Genomic DNA, 14,372 nt, shown 5'->3' with positions numbered 1-14,372 from the left:
AATCACCTGGGGAAGTCACTTTGCTGAATGCTCTCCTCGTTTATCATCAAATTCCATAAATCCTCTTGAAAAAAAATAAAGAGAAAAAAATGAATTATGACTGAGATTAAACAAGAATATTAGAATGATCACAGGATATTTCATAATATTTGAGCCACAATTTTCTTCTGCAGATTTTCCTATGTCATACATAAATAAGATTTAAGACTTCCATAACAGTTTGTAGATGCAAACTATTTATGCACGATTATCTCTTTGAATCTGCCAACAAATCTATTCATTAGGTGTCTATTCATATATAAACTGTATAAGACAGATATTTTGATATATTTGTTTACTAATATATCCCCAGTACCTGGCATGCAGTATACATTAATAAATGTTTGAAATAAAGAAATAATAAATAAATGGATAAATGAATGAATTTTTATCTCTTTTTATGTATGAAGAAACTTCTAAAGCTCAAAGAGATTAAACAACCTGTCTAAATCACATAGCTGGTAAACTACAAAGCAAGGTCTAAAACTGAGATCTCTAGAATCAGGAGTTAATACTAGAAGCACTATACTGTTCAAGGATAGGGTACACGGTAGCTGCTGAAAGGAGAAAATGATTAAAACGTGGCCTGCAAGGAGTTTATAGTCTAGTGGAGAAAATAGATACAATCAGATACAAGTAATTTAAAACAATGAACAAGTAATTTAAAACAATGAGGGGGAAAGAAAATCCATGTGAAGGTTCCTACAAAGCATTATAAAATCCAGAGTATGAATACCTGCATTTTGTAATTGTAGGGGTCTGTGATGTCTTCACAGAGCTTGTCTTTGTTTTTTGTTTTGTTTTGTTTTGTTTTTCCTAATAATATTTTTTATTATATTATGTTATTCACCATACAGTACATCCCTGGTTTTTGATGTAAAGTTCGATGATTCATTAGTTGCGTATAACACCCAGTGCTTGTCTTTGAATTGGACTTTAGAAAATGATTAAAATTGCTAGGTGAACAAGTCTACCTACCAAGGCCTTGCTGGCAGTGAGAAGAGCCATGTGCAAAGATGTTGGGGGGTTATACAAACATGACCAGTTCTGAAACAAATCATTTGTCACTGGGGGCATTAGGTGTTTGACTTCAGGGGTGAGATATGCGATTAAAAGATACATAGGCTTCAGGAAAGAACATTTAACATTAGCCAAATGGATTTGTTCTGATTTTGCGGGCTATGGAAATTCACAAAAGGGTTTCAAGCATGGCAATAACAGAACCCAACTTGTGTTTTTGTTATATAACTCTGACAGTAAGTAGAGGATGGTTTGGAGGGAGGACAGACAGAAACAGTGGAACAAATCATAAATCTAATGAAAAGATCTCAGGAAAGAGGTGACAAATGACTCTCCTAGGCCAACTACTCATTGGAGTTGAAGAAAAGCAACGATAAAGGAAAAAAAAATTAGAAGTAGAATATTCAGCAATTCAAGAAAGGTGGTGACAAGCAGGAAAGATCCAAGAAGACCCTGAGGTTTCTGGATTCTGGGTGGGTAGGGATGTGATTTACTGAAATAAGGAATGTGGGAGGAGGAGCAGGTTTGTGGGATGATGGGTTTGGGTTTGGACCAGTTAAATTTGAGGTATTGGTAGAAAACCTAGGTGGAATTTTCTAGAAAACAATCATTTCAGTCTGAAGCTCAATAAAAAGAATGCAATAGACATCTGATTTTGGAAGTCATTGGATTATAAGTCAAATAAAAAGAATGAGAAAGAATGGTTAGAGGTAGGAAGAGAACCAGGATAATGTTGTGTCATGGAAATTCAACAGGTGAGGGGAAATTCACAAGGATTGGAGCCTTCTCGAGGGTTAGAGGAATTAAGAATATGTGTATGTTTCAGAACAATGGTGACCAGAATCCAGTTCACACAACTCTTAAGTAATCCAGAGTGGAGGAAGTATGCTCTTCTACTCGAAGTCCTGAAAGCACATAACTAGCATTTATTATGTGTCTGACACGGTACTTAGGCATCAGATATATTGGAGTAAATAAAGAAAATTCTCATCTTTATGAAGTTTCCTCATTCCTGTCATTCTCTCCAGTCAAATCTCATTTCATCTTTTAAGACCCAAATTGCATCTCATCCTTGCTATAAACACCTCCCTAAGCATCCTGGTGTCAGTGACAGCTCCATTTTCTAGAAATTACCTGTGATATTTTACTGACATTTATTTTAGCATATTAGTCATCACAGCATTTGCTATGTCATCATACCATAAGGACTGCAAATCTTTGAGAAGGGATTTACATTCTAAATTTTTCCTTCACAATTTCTGCCCCTACTTTGTATACACTAAGTACTTCGGAACATTTCTTGATGGTCTCCTCCCATTCCCCATCCCCATTATATTTATGGTCTTCCCTTGGACAGAGAAAGGACAGCGAGATTCTTTCCTTGAGCAAGGACTGCTGTGTCTTTCAACAAAGATCCTTCAGGATTTCTCAAATTGCAGTAATGGGTTTTAGATCTGATGTCTAAGATACCTTTCCTTGATTAGTCAATTCAACAATTATTTGCTGGGTGTCTCATTCAGTCTATAAGGTATATGTTAGAGCCATGAGCTAGATTGATCTGGTCCCTACTTTCATACAGCTACATGATTACAAATAAAGATGGTGATATATGTTATAACAACACTATAACAAGGTAAAGTAAGGGAGAAGAACTAGGGAATGAGAGAAGATAGGGTGAGTAAGTGGTTATAGAACTGTTTTCTGAGGAGGTGACTTTTAGATAAGTTATAGGACAAAGCACTAGCCATGAGAGAAGGAAAAAGAGCATTTTAGGAAATGAAAGCCGGGGCAGAGAGCCTGAGATGATTTTAAGTTCCAGAAACAGAAAGAACATCCTTTATTTAGAAAACAATGAGGAAAAGAGGAAATGGTTGAAGTCGAGGTGCCATTCCCGAAACCAGAGCTGACAGCGATTGTCTTGTATTTCAGATAATGAGCTTTGAGGGTTAACAGAGAAAAAAAAAAGTGCTATTTTATGTCTGGGAATTTCCCAAGTAAGGAATAAAAAGAAATATTATTGCTTCAACTCCTTGCATTGCTCTTGTTGTGCTTTGTAACAATGTGAATTCAACTGGAGTATAATGTGTACTTAGCACATAATGGGTGTTACTCTTGCTTCCTTGTCAGTTTCCTCCTTGTTTACATTAACAATCACTGAAACTCAACAGTTGCAAAAGCAACCACAATAGGAAAAATAACAATACAAAAATAAACACCTGTGAGTTTCAGTAATTTGTGCGTGAGGATGGTGTGCAGAATCCTGCCCATCACTTGATAATATATTGATCTAAGCAAATCAGAGATTACAACATGGCCCCGGATTACTTCTCTATAGAAGTGTTTCTTAATCTGTTATTGTTCATAGACCCCTTGAGAATCTAAAAAAAAGTCAGAAGCATTTCCCTAAAAAAATGCATATTTACACAAAATATGAATAAAAATTTAAAGGATACATGGACCTTTAAGGTGAAGCCATATAGTGCAGAGCATCTAATCAAGAGCTTTCAAAATTGATGGGATATCAGAATCACCAGCAAGCTTGTTAAAAAGCATACCCTTAGCTTTGTCCTAGGAAGACGCAAGATGGGATGAAGGAAACTTCATTTTGTATAAATTGTCCAGGGGATTCTAGACTACACTTTGTCAAACTGGGCTTAGGGGTCTATGAAGGAGAGAATTAGAGACAGAGGCTCAGTGAAGTGGAGATTGAAAGCACCTGGAAATTCAGAACAAATTGGATCCTGGAGAGCTGAAGGTAGGGAGATTACTGTGGGTCGAATGAGAACAGGGTGAAGTAGAAGTGAAAATCAGAGCTATGTAGATTGGAGTAAAATGTGTTAGGTGTTGGGCACAGGGGCTTGGAAGCAGGTAGAAAACCCTAGGAAGATTCTGGGCTGTATGCCCTGCCACGATGGCAATCCCTCATGATCAACACTCATATGAGAGGTTCTCTAGATTGTCTCTGAAGAGATATCAGCTACTCTCTGCTAACCCTCTTGAGTTTCTTAAATTAGAAAATAAAGGCATGGGGCGCCTGGGTAGCGCAGTCGTTAAAGCGTCTGCCTTCGGCTCAGGGCGTGATCCTGGCGATCCGGGATCGAGTCCCACATCGGGCTCTTCCGCTGTGAGCCTGCTTCTTCCTCTCCCACTCCCCCTGCTGTGTTTCCTCTCTCGCTGGCTGTCTCTCTGTCACATAAATAAATAAAATCTTTAAAAAAAAAAAAAAAAAAGAAAATAAAGGCAGGACTCATCCTAGTGACAGACACCTTTCACTAGTGAACACATCATTAGGACACCTCTCACTAGTGAACACATCGTTACCCACCACCTTCACCAAAGAATTACAGTGCCTGCACTGGTGGGTCCTTTATTCTTTTAACTTTACAAATGAGGAAACTGAGCCATTCAGCCATTCAGAGAAGGAGGGCCTTGCTCAAGGTCACCCAGTCAAGTAGTACATGTGTGAAGACCAGAACCTAGCCTTCTGTTCCCTGGTCCAATGCTCTTCCTCCTTCCTACTTGGTCCTGAGATAGAAAATACTTTATGGAATCACTTGTTGGGAATGTGCACACTCCAAAAGAGTTTAGGAAAATTCACTCAGAGGCAAATATATCTGAAGGTAGGGCAATACTTTTCAACTCAAATAATATGTTGTCATGCATAGTTTTGTTTCTCATTCATTTTAATACAATGTGGTCATTACCAACAGTGAACTGGACAAAAGCAAGGTTTGTCTCAGGGCTTACGTGCTCCTAGTCATAGAGCGGAGGATGAACTCCACTGCATTCTCAATGATCTCTGTGCCCAAGAGGTTTAGGAATTTTGGGAATTCTGGCTCTGGGTTTTTGTCTGAGTCATCTGGCTTGTCATCTGGTTTGTCATCTGAAAAACAGAACAGAATCTCCGGTCATTCTCGGGAATAAGAAAGGGAAAACTCTTTTCTTTGAAGGGAGCCCCTAAACCGATTTGTATCCCCTCTCACTAATTATACAGCCTGGTACAGTTGTATATATTGAACATTTAATGCCTGCCTGGACAAAGTTTTCACATGCATCATCTCACTTATTCCTAAAAACGACACATATCAGTACTTGGGTGGACATGGTTTTCCTTTCTTATTGAGAAAATTGAATCTCATGGAAGTTAAGTAACTTATCCAAAGTTGAGCAGCTAGTAAATGCCAGTGCCAGGATTGAAATATAGAATGCCCCCTGCCTTTTTAAAAAGATGTATTTATTTATTTTAGAGAGAGAGTAAGTGCAAGAGTGAGTGGAGTGAGAGGCAGAAGGAGAGACAGTCTTAGCAGACTCCCCACTGAGTGAGGAGCCAGTCAAGGGGCTTGATTCCATGAGCCTGAGATCATGACTTGAGCCAAAATCAAGAGTCAGCCACTTAATGGACTGAGCCACCCAGGCACCCCCAGAATGCCCATTTTAATGTATTTTTCTCCATGCAATTCCTGGCTTGTGGTAATGATAATAATGATGACATAATAATGGGTAGTATTTGTTAAGGATAGACTATGACAGCATGACTCTACATGCATTGTCACATCATTTTATTCTCACAGCAGCACTGTGAAGTAGGCAAAACTATTATCTCAAGCTAAAGGTCAAGAAGTTGACGTTGAGAGAAGTTAAGGACCTAGTTCAAAGCACAGAGTTAGTAAGTGGCCAAAATAGAGTTCAGTCCCATGTCGGAGCAGTATTAAAATCTGGATCCAAAAGCACTCTGTGCTGAACTGCATAGCCTTGTGGGTATTTTGTTTTGTTTGTTTTGTTTTCCAGTGGAAATACCTTTGTTTCTTTATATTCTCTAATTTTTCTACAACAAACATAGATTACTTATAAAATACAAAATATCAACAACAACAAAAATGAGCTGTATGGGTTTTGACAGAAAAGTTATGATCTAACCACAAGTATGTTAAAGATTGAGAGTAGTATAAGGATGATGACAAGGAGAAATTCTACACCTTGTACATCGCTTGATAGTTCTATAAATAATGACTTTACAAATGCCATGTGATTTTACCCTTGACTGTTCTTATGGGGTATGCAGTTCTTAGCTCACTGGACTAAGCAACTAAAAAGATTAAGTGACTTGCAGGAGATCTCACAAATAGCAAGAGAGGATAGAACTCTAAATTCAGACTTTTTACTCTTTTTTTTTTTTTAAAGATTTTATTTATTTATTCAACAGAGATAGAGACAGCCAGTGAGAGAGGGAACACAAGCAGGGGGAGTGGGAGAGGAAGAAGCAGGCTCATAGCGGAGGAGCCTGATGTGGGGCTCGATCCCATAACGCCGGGATCACGCCCTGAGCCGAAGGCAGACGCTTAGCCTTAACCGCTGTGCCACCCAGGTGCCCCCCCAGACTTTTTACTCTTAACTGTTAGTCAAGTGGCCTTTGGAATGAGGACTAATGATCCAGAGAGTAAGCCTGGGGACATGCAAAGTCCCTTGTAGGGTTTTGGCTTTGCTTTGTAGTATAAATGATTCAAGAGATTAAAAGTAAGGGAAGAGTGTCAGCATCTTCGAGCGGCCTCCCCCCTGGACTCTAGTGCCTGGATAAGGTGGGACTTTTATCTTTCAGTTTTATTGTTGCCTCACAAGTAGCGTTGACAAATTTGGTGAATAAAAATATAGAATACCCAAATAAAGTTAAATGTCAGATAAACAACAAATACTTTTTGTGGTGTAAGAATGACCATGCAATATTTAGGTCATACTTAAACTAAAAAATTACTCGTTGTTTATCTGAAATTCAAATTTAACTGGGTATCCTGTATTTCATTTGGTAACCCCACGACAAGTTTTGACTCAAAAAGTCCCAACATCTAGACACTGTTCCCCTTGATTGTGAATGAAGATGTAACTACCTTTTTGTGAGGAAGCTGTCAAAAATTACGTTAGAAGCCTCCCATCTATATTATGTCCTAAAATGAAAACTCTTAGTCAAAAAATGTGGCTTTCAATTCTGCAGGCATTTGTTGTTTACTATGCCACAACAAAAGATTTGATAGGAGCGCCAGTCTGGAACCTATAACCAAATCAGTATACTAATCACCAAGTATTTGTTCCTTTAGCTCTTGGTGTTTTCATTCAGCAAGTATTTTTTGAGCCCACCATTATGTACATAGCATATGCTAAGAGTTAAGGTATGAACAAACATATATAGACATGATCCTTACAAGGAGTGCAGGGCCACCACAGTGAACAGAATTGCTGTGTTTTCATCGCGGGAAGAGGGAAAGAGACTGGAAATTTGTGATGTGCCTGTTGATCAAGTACTGGGAGACTGTTTTCATGACATGTTTTAATCTTTATTTAGTTCAGTGAAGACATTATGGTTTTATAGGAGAGAAAACAAGTGCTTAGAGAAATTAAATGCCTCAACTAAAATGACACCTCTAGAATCTGGCTGAGCCAGTTTGAGCCTAAATTGTTTTTTTTTTTTTTTTTAAGATTTTATTTATTTATTTGACAGAGATAGAGACAGCCAGCGAGAGGGGGAACACAAGCAGGGGGAGTGGGAGAGGAAGAAGCAGGCTCATAGCGGAGGAGCCTGATGTGGGGCTCGATCCCATAACGCTGGGATCACACCCTGAGCCGAAGGCAGGAGCTTAACCGCTGTGCCACCCAGGCGCCCCGAGCCTAAATTGTTTTAACTCCACAGAGCACATTATCTACATGATATAATACTGTCTTCAAGTTTTCTCCTGAAGACATTTACCAGGTACAAAACAGCAATCCCTTGCATGGAAATTGAGTTCCTTTTTCCTATGTTGCTATATGCATAATTGCATAACAAGTTAATTTTACTGACCTTTTATTTTAATATGACACTAAATGCTAGCTTTTCATTATACAAAGAGCCCTGGTTTAGAGTATGTATGAAGATTGGATCTTTGTCCCCAGGCCTTGGACCACAGCTATATTAAGAGGTTTTAGAGTATGGTGGACCATATGTTTTGGAGTTCTGTATACCTGACTTTGATTCCTGTCTTCAGCAAAAAATCCACCGTGTAACCTTGCACACAATATTTAACCACTCTCTTTCTCAGTTTCTCCATTGTGTTATTGTCAGAATTGAAAGATATATTCTATATCTTTCATACGTATCATATATGTGTATGTATATGTATGCATATTTATGTATATACCCGTATCTATATATCCATATTATTTATATGTGTGTATATATATGTACCACTTATCACAGTACCAGATCCAAGGTAAACCCACAATAAATGCTTGCTGCATTACTATGGATATATATCCATAATAATGGGCGCATATATATATAATAAAATATATTAATAGTAACAAAATGATTCATAGTAGCTTTTTTCTCTAGTGCTTTAGGAGATTATAAAAATTAAAAAATGTGATTAAAATATTAAGGCATTTGAAAATGTAAAACACAATAAAAATAATAAAGATAATATAATTATATATAATATATATAATATATAATATAATAATATAAAAATAATAAAAATTAAGAAGTCTGACATACCAGAAACAAATTATCAAAGCCAATAGTTGAATATTTTTTCTTTTCAAATATAATATGGACTAGCTTTTATTTACATTAAGTACTTGTTTGAGTTTTTCAGTCAATGTTATCATAAAGTTTGGAAAAAAATACAGTACTGCTGTATTTGTATAGTGTTTATAGTTAGCCATGTGATTGCAAAGGCATATTCATTTGACTTGGTGAAGCTGATTATTATCACATTTTATAGATGAAGAAGCTGAAGTTCAAAGCAGTGGACTGATTTAACCAGTTTCAGAGTTCGTGAGAGACAGAGCTGGGGACTGGTCCCTAGGATATAAATCTCATCTTTCACTTTACTGTGGTGATGACTTTAGGAGTTGTTGGACACGGTAGTACCTGAGACCCTCTCTACGCAGTTCCATTAGGGTATCTGCCTATATGTTCTGCTGGTGGACAGTGGGTGGCTGACAGTGTTGAGTTCTGCCAAGTTACATTTAGAACATGTCAAAAGGCTCTGTTACTAAATTATTTGCACTGGCTGTGTTTTCTGACCTATCCTGAATAAAGACAAATCAAGAGCTCACCATCTTCTGCAGGACAAAATAAATAAATGAAGGAGAATCTTACAAGCTGCCTTGTGTCCCTTATGTGCTTGGGACAGACACGGAAGATGTAGGGGCTTAGTCATAATGGACAAAATCGAAGGACCTGGGGTTTCAGTCCTAGGTATGCCTCTTCTACCTGTGTCTTTGCCCAAGTGACTTTCCTTCTGCAGGCTTTGTTTGTTAACCTGTTTTGTTTTTTTTTTTTAAAGATTTTATTTATTTATTTAACAGAGATAGAGATAGCCAGCGAGAGAGGGAACACAAGCAGGGGGAGTGGGAGAGGAAGAAGCAGGCTCATAGCAGAGGAGCCTGATGTGGGGCTCGATCCCATAACACTAGGATCACGCCCTGAGCCGAAGGTAGACGCTTAACGACTGCGCCACCCAGGCGCCCCTGTTTGTTAACCTGTTGAGAGGGAAATGATAAAACTTTGAATGTTTACTTCAAAGGATTATTATGAGAATCAAATGAGATAATATGTGATAACAATAACAGTTAATATTTAATTGGGTGCTTATTAAGGACCAGACTTTAGTCTCTTATTCAGTTTTATTCAGCTTTCATGATAACTTTATGAGAAAGTTAACTATTGATATTCCCTTTAACATGTGAGGCCCAGAGAGGTGAAATAACATGCCTGAAGCCACATTTCTGAGCAGTGGTAGAATCAGGCTTAGGAGTCTTATTCCACGGTATATATTCTTTACCTTTGAACATTATTAGTTAGAATCATCAAAAAATAAATGCCCCCCCCCGCTGTCAAGAAATTTATAATATGATAGTGTCACTGTATTACATGAATATATAAGAAAAAAGATCATCCCAAACTTCATACATTCACTGAGGTTAGAGGCTGTAACTGAGGCATGCTAAAATAAAAATCCTACTTTCTTTTTGTTAGATCTGCCTCTTGTCCCCCCGTCCAGTGCTGTCTCTGCACTGCCCAAAGCCTCCTTCTCCTCTTTCCCCTTTATGTTCTGGATCAGTGCCACCACCTCCCTCCACTCCTGGCTGACTGCTGCACATTGCATGAGCTGCATTTAGAAGCACTCACCAGCCTGGCAAGTCAGGATGAAGACAAGTAGTCCTAGGACAATTGTCAGCCGCAGCACTGAGACAGCCATGCCTGTAGCACTGGGTATCGGTGCAGATCACCTGTTCAGATGCACCCGAAGACTGGCTCCATTTATAAGGCATTTATAGGTGACATCATCTGCTATGGAATTTAGGTTGTTGCACAAGATATCTGCACAGCTTGTGCTTGGATTTCTACTAATGAACCCTGCCCTATCTTTTAAACCAGAAGTTTTTCGTATAGGGAAAGAAAAACGCTCAGTGTTTCTAATGTGTATTTTATAAACAGCACTGGAATAACTCTTTTACAGGTAGTTCCAATGCCAGCATTGATAATTTGTTGGATATCAGGCAGAATTACTATGCAGGGCCAAGGAGCACGCAACAAATCAGATTGGTGAGGTGTGCCTACTCCCCTCCCTGTGTACTCTGCTTGTTTTCCATGTTCTGAACTAATTACTTGTCCCCACGTGTACATGCCCATTCACACCCTCATGCCCTTAGCTCATGCTCTTTATTTTTCCCGGGATATCCTCCCCATAATCTCCCCTTAGAACATTCCTACTATTCCTCAGGCTCAAGTTGAAATGCCCCTTCCCTGTGAAACCATGATGATGATTCCACCCCACTCCAGACAATTGCTGTATTGTCTGCCTTCCGGAACCCTGACATATTGTTTGAGAAGGAAGTACTTGAAGAGCTCTCTTCTCCTTTAGCCCACAAATCTCTTAAGGGTAGAGTGTTTTATTCACTACTGACTCTTCAAGGAGCTTTGTATGGATCTTCTAATTGTTCTCAGCTTTGACTTCATGTCCTTGGGAGGCTTGTTCTGGTTCTTCCTGGTAGAGGTAGATGCTCCGCTATATGCCTGATAGGTGTGTGTTTAAATGTCTCCACCAATATGCTGTAGGTTCCTTAAGGGCAAGACTGTCTTTTTCAGAGTTGAATGCATGTTACTCAAGGCATATAGCAAACATTAAAAAAAAAAGGAAAGCAAAATAAATTTTTGCACAGTTAAAAGGAATATTGGGGTTGAGATGCTGCCTGTATCTCAGCTGTAAAATATATTTTCTCTTGAATACAAACACTCAAGGGGATAAAATTTAGTTCAAGTCTATATGATACTGGTTATCCTGATAGCTGCTATAAATTTGGTTAACTGGGATAAAGTTTTAGTTCCTAAATTTACAAATTGACCAAAACATATACACTGTGAGTATCAGAGGGCCCTATTGTATTAATTGAGGTTTCAAACAGGAGGCTTGTCTGGTGTCACAGAGCCAGGACATGGCTCTCTAACTCAGGTTAGTACTTCTAGACACCAAGCTGCACTTGAAAGCCATCAAGCAGCTCTGCTTGGTCCATTCCAGGTCTTCTCTTCAACTCCAACTTTTCTTCTTCTCCTTCCTCTTCTTCTTCTTCTCCTCCTCCTCCTCCTCCTCCTCCTCCTCCTCCTCCTCCTTCTTCTTCTTCTTCTTCTTCTTCTTCTTCTTCTTCTTCAGAGAGTGTTGAGGGAAGGGTGGGATGGGGGGCAGAGGGAAAAAGAGAATCTTAAGCAGTCTCCATGCCCAGCACAGAGCCCGATGTGGGGCTCCATCTCAGAACCCTGAGATCATGACATGAGCCGAAATCAAGAGCCAGATGCTTAACCAACTGAGCTACTCAGGTGCCGCAGCCAGGTGCCCCACTCTAACCTATCTTCTTAAGAAGATCCTATTACTCCTATACAAAGGGCTGTGATCTAGAGATAGTGGTCCATAGTAGGAAGCTTTCAGTGAGTTAGATTTATGCCATCAGGGTCACTGCTTAGGAGAGCACTGTGCTTGTCCAGTGGTGTTAATGGGAACAAAAAAACACCTAAACTTCCTCTTTTAGCCATGCGTGGTCCCTGATATGTGGCTGTATTTGCGTGGGAAAAGGTAACAATACCTTCTGCTTTGCATGAGCTTTGAGCCCTCAGGGAGCTCTAATTCACCATAAGAACACTGTATAGGCAAGCAGAGACTCTAATATTGCAACCTGGGAGAGAGGCCTGCTGGCTTCTCAAGGATACCAGCTAAATGGGGCATGCAGACAAGTTCCTGAATCAGCTTTCATTGGTCTGGTATCAAGGAAATAACACCACGTTGAGGGGCAGGATAGCTGCATTCTATACCTGTCAGTACCACTGACTCATGGTATGACCCTCATTAAATACGTTCAGGACCTGACGCTCAGTTTTCTGTGTTTGCTGTATTTTTATCTCTTCTTTTCTGTTGGTTTATTCCATTTAGCTTCAGATTTCAGTTAAAATGCCTCTTCTCTGAGGAAAAGAGTGACTCTCTAATGTAACTCAAATCCCTCTGTTGTAATCTTTTGTACACTGTATTCTTCCTTCTTAGCATTTAAATATTATTCTTTGTTTCATTATTTAATGTCTCTCTTCCCCAGAGATGTTAAAATCCAGGATGGAAGGATTCTGGTCTATGTTGTTCACTGAGACAGCCCTGGTTTCCAGAATAGTGCACGTAGAAGATACCCAAAACATGCATACCAAATAAATGAATTAATGAATAATTTTGAGAAAAGAAGTCTGGACTTGTGTGATTCTATCAGTTAAAACCTGTGACTCTGGCAAATGATTGATGCCATGCTCTTGGTTTCCTCATCTGTAAAACTGGGACATATTATAATTTCCTGCCTATTTGTCTGCAGTATTTAAGGATATAAGAGATAACAGATAAAATACCTGATAAGCTGTAAAGAATCTTTCTTTGTTTGTTTTCCCAGTTTTATTGAAATGTACTTGACATACATCACTATATCGGTTCAGGACATACAGCATAATGGTTTGATTTACATATATTGTGAAATGATTACTGTAACAGGTTTAGCTGACATACCTCTTCTCATATAGATATAAAATGAAACAAAAAGGGAAAAAATTTTCTCTTTGTGATAACTCATAAGATATATTCTCTTAACAACTTTCCTATGTATCGTATAATAGTGTTGGTTAGGGTCCTGTACTCTAGTACTTCGTATCTCATAAAACGGAGTTTGTACCTTCTGACTACCTTCCTCCAATTTCCCCTCTCTGCACCCTCTGCCTCTGGCAACTATAAGTCTGATCTCATTTTCTGTGAGTTTGTTTTTTTATTGTTGTTTTTAAATTCCACATGTAAGTGAGATCATACGATATTTATCTTCATCTGTCTGACTTATTCGACTTAGCCTAATGCCTTCAAGGTCCATCCATGTTGTTACAAATGGTAGGATTTCCTTGTTTTTTTTTTTTTATGGCTTAATAATATTCCAGTGTGTGTGTGTGTGTGTGTGTGTGTGTGTGTGTGTGTAAAATGATCTCTTTATTCATTGATCCACTGATAGCCAGTTAGGTTGTTTCTATGTCTTGGCTATTGTAAATAAGGAGCCTTTAACGTGTGCCATAATAATAGCAGTTTAGAAGCTGTGACTTATCCTCCATTGGCATAAGCAAGTGAATTTGCCTTTAGGTAGAGGAGAAACTGAGATTATGAAAGATGCTTTTATCCAAGCTGGGAAGAGGAAGATAAGGACCTTCTCTTGGAATGCCATTCTAGTGTGGTAAGAAGATACGAGAATGAAAGGAATATGGAACTCTTTAATTCCTATGGACATTTCCATGCACGAGTGACAGACATCAGAGTTCTTAATACAGGAAAGAATTGCAATCTGGGTTGGAAATCTCACAGAAGGATTTTGATGTATGTGTTACTGGTTAAGCATGGGCTTTGGGATGACAGAAGTGGGTTTGAATTTTAGATTTGCCACTTTAAGTTGTTTGACCTTGTCACCTTAGAAATATTTCTTGATCTCTTTATGCTTTGAATCCAATATCAACAAAATAGGAATAATGATATCTCTCAGGGTTATTACAAGTATTTGATAAGAAAATAAAGTCATACAGTTAGCACAGTGCCTTGAGCATGCTGAGTAAAAACTAAGTGGTAGACTAATCATTCTATTCTATTCTATTCCATTCCATTCCCTTCTACCTTACCCTATTCTATTATTCTACCCTGTCCTATCCTATCCTTTTCTGTCCTACGCTCTTCTCTCCTGTCTTATCCTATCCTGTTCTACCTTGGGTTGTCCCAGAGTATGGAGTG

General features: G+C 38.7%; 1 protein-coding gene across 2 annotated transcripts; it reads right to left on the bottom strand.

Annotated features, from left to right (window-relative positions):
• Positions 1-15: 15 nt before the first annotated feature.
• On the bottom strand, positions 16-10,331 carry C5H5orf46 (chromosome 5 C5orf46 homolog). 2 transcript variants are annotated; one of them, XM_045795064.1, is made up of 4 exons: positions 10,223-10,292; positions 5,109-5,117; positions 4,807-4,942; positions 16-64 (listed from the first exon to the last, which is right to left on the bottom strand). In XM_045795064.1, exons 1-4 carry the CDS (start codon positions 10,290-10,292, stop codon positions 16-18), a joined length of 264 nt encoding a protein of 87 aa, XP_045651020.1. The 2 variants fall into 2 exon arrangements, with proteins under 2 accessions (XP_045651020.1, XP_087718028.1); XM_087861902.1 differs by lacking the exon at positions 5,109-5,117 and having other exon boundaries at positions 10,223-10,331.
• Between the last annotated feature and the right edge of the window lie 4,041 nt (positions 10,332-14,372).

The sequence above is a fragment of the Ursus americanus genome, chromosome 5, assembly GCF_024610735.1.
Source record: "Ursus americanus isolate L20-20 chromosome 5, mUrsAme1.1.p, whole genome shotgun sequence".
Taxonomy (NCBI): Eukaryota; Metazoa; Chordata; class Mammalia; order Carnivora; family Ursidae; genus Ursus; species Ursus americanus.
The sequence above is the reverse complement of the archived record's forward strand: the minus strand, read 5'-3'. Positions and strand labels throughout refer to the sequence as shown.

Coding starts and splice junctions, on each gene's coding strand:
- C5H5orf46 (XM_045795064.1), bottom strand. CDS start 10,292: ATGGCTGTCTCAGTGCTGCGGCTGACAATTGTCCTAGGACTACTTGTC. Junction 65..4,806: donor CGCTCTATGACTAGGAGCAC/GTAAGCCCTGAG, acceptor TTTTTTTTCAAG/AGGATTTATGGAATTTGATG.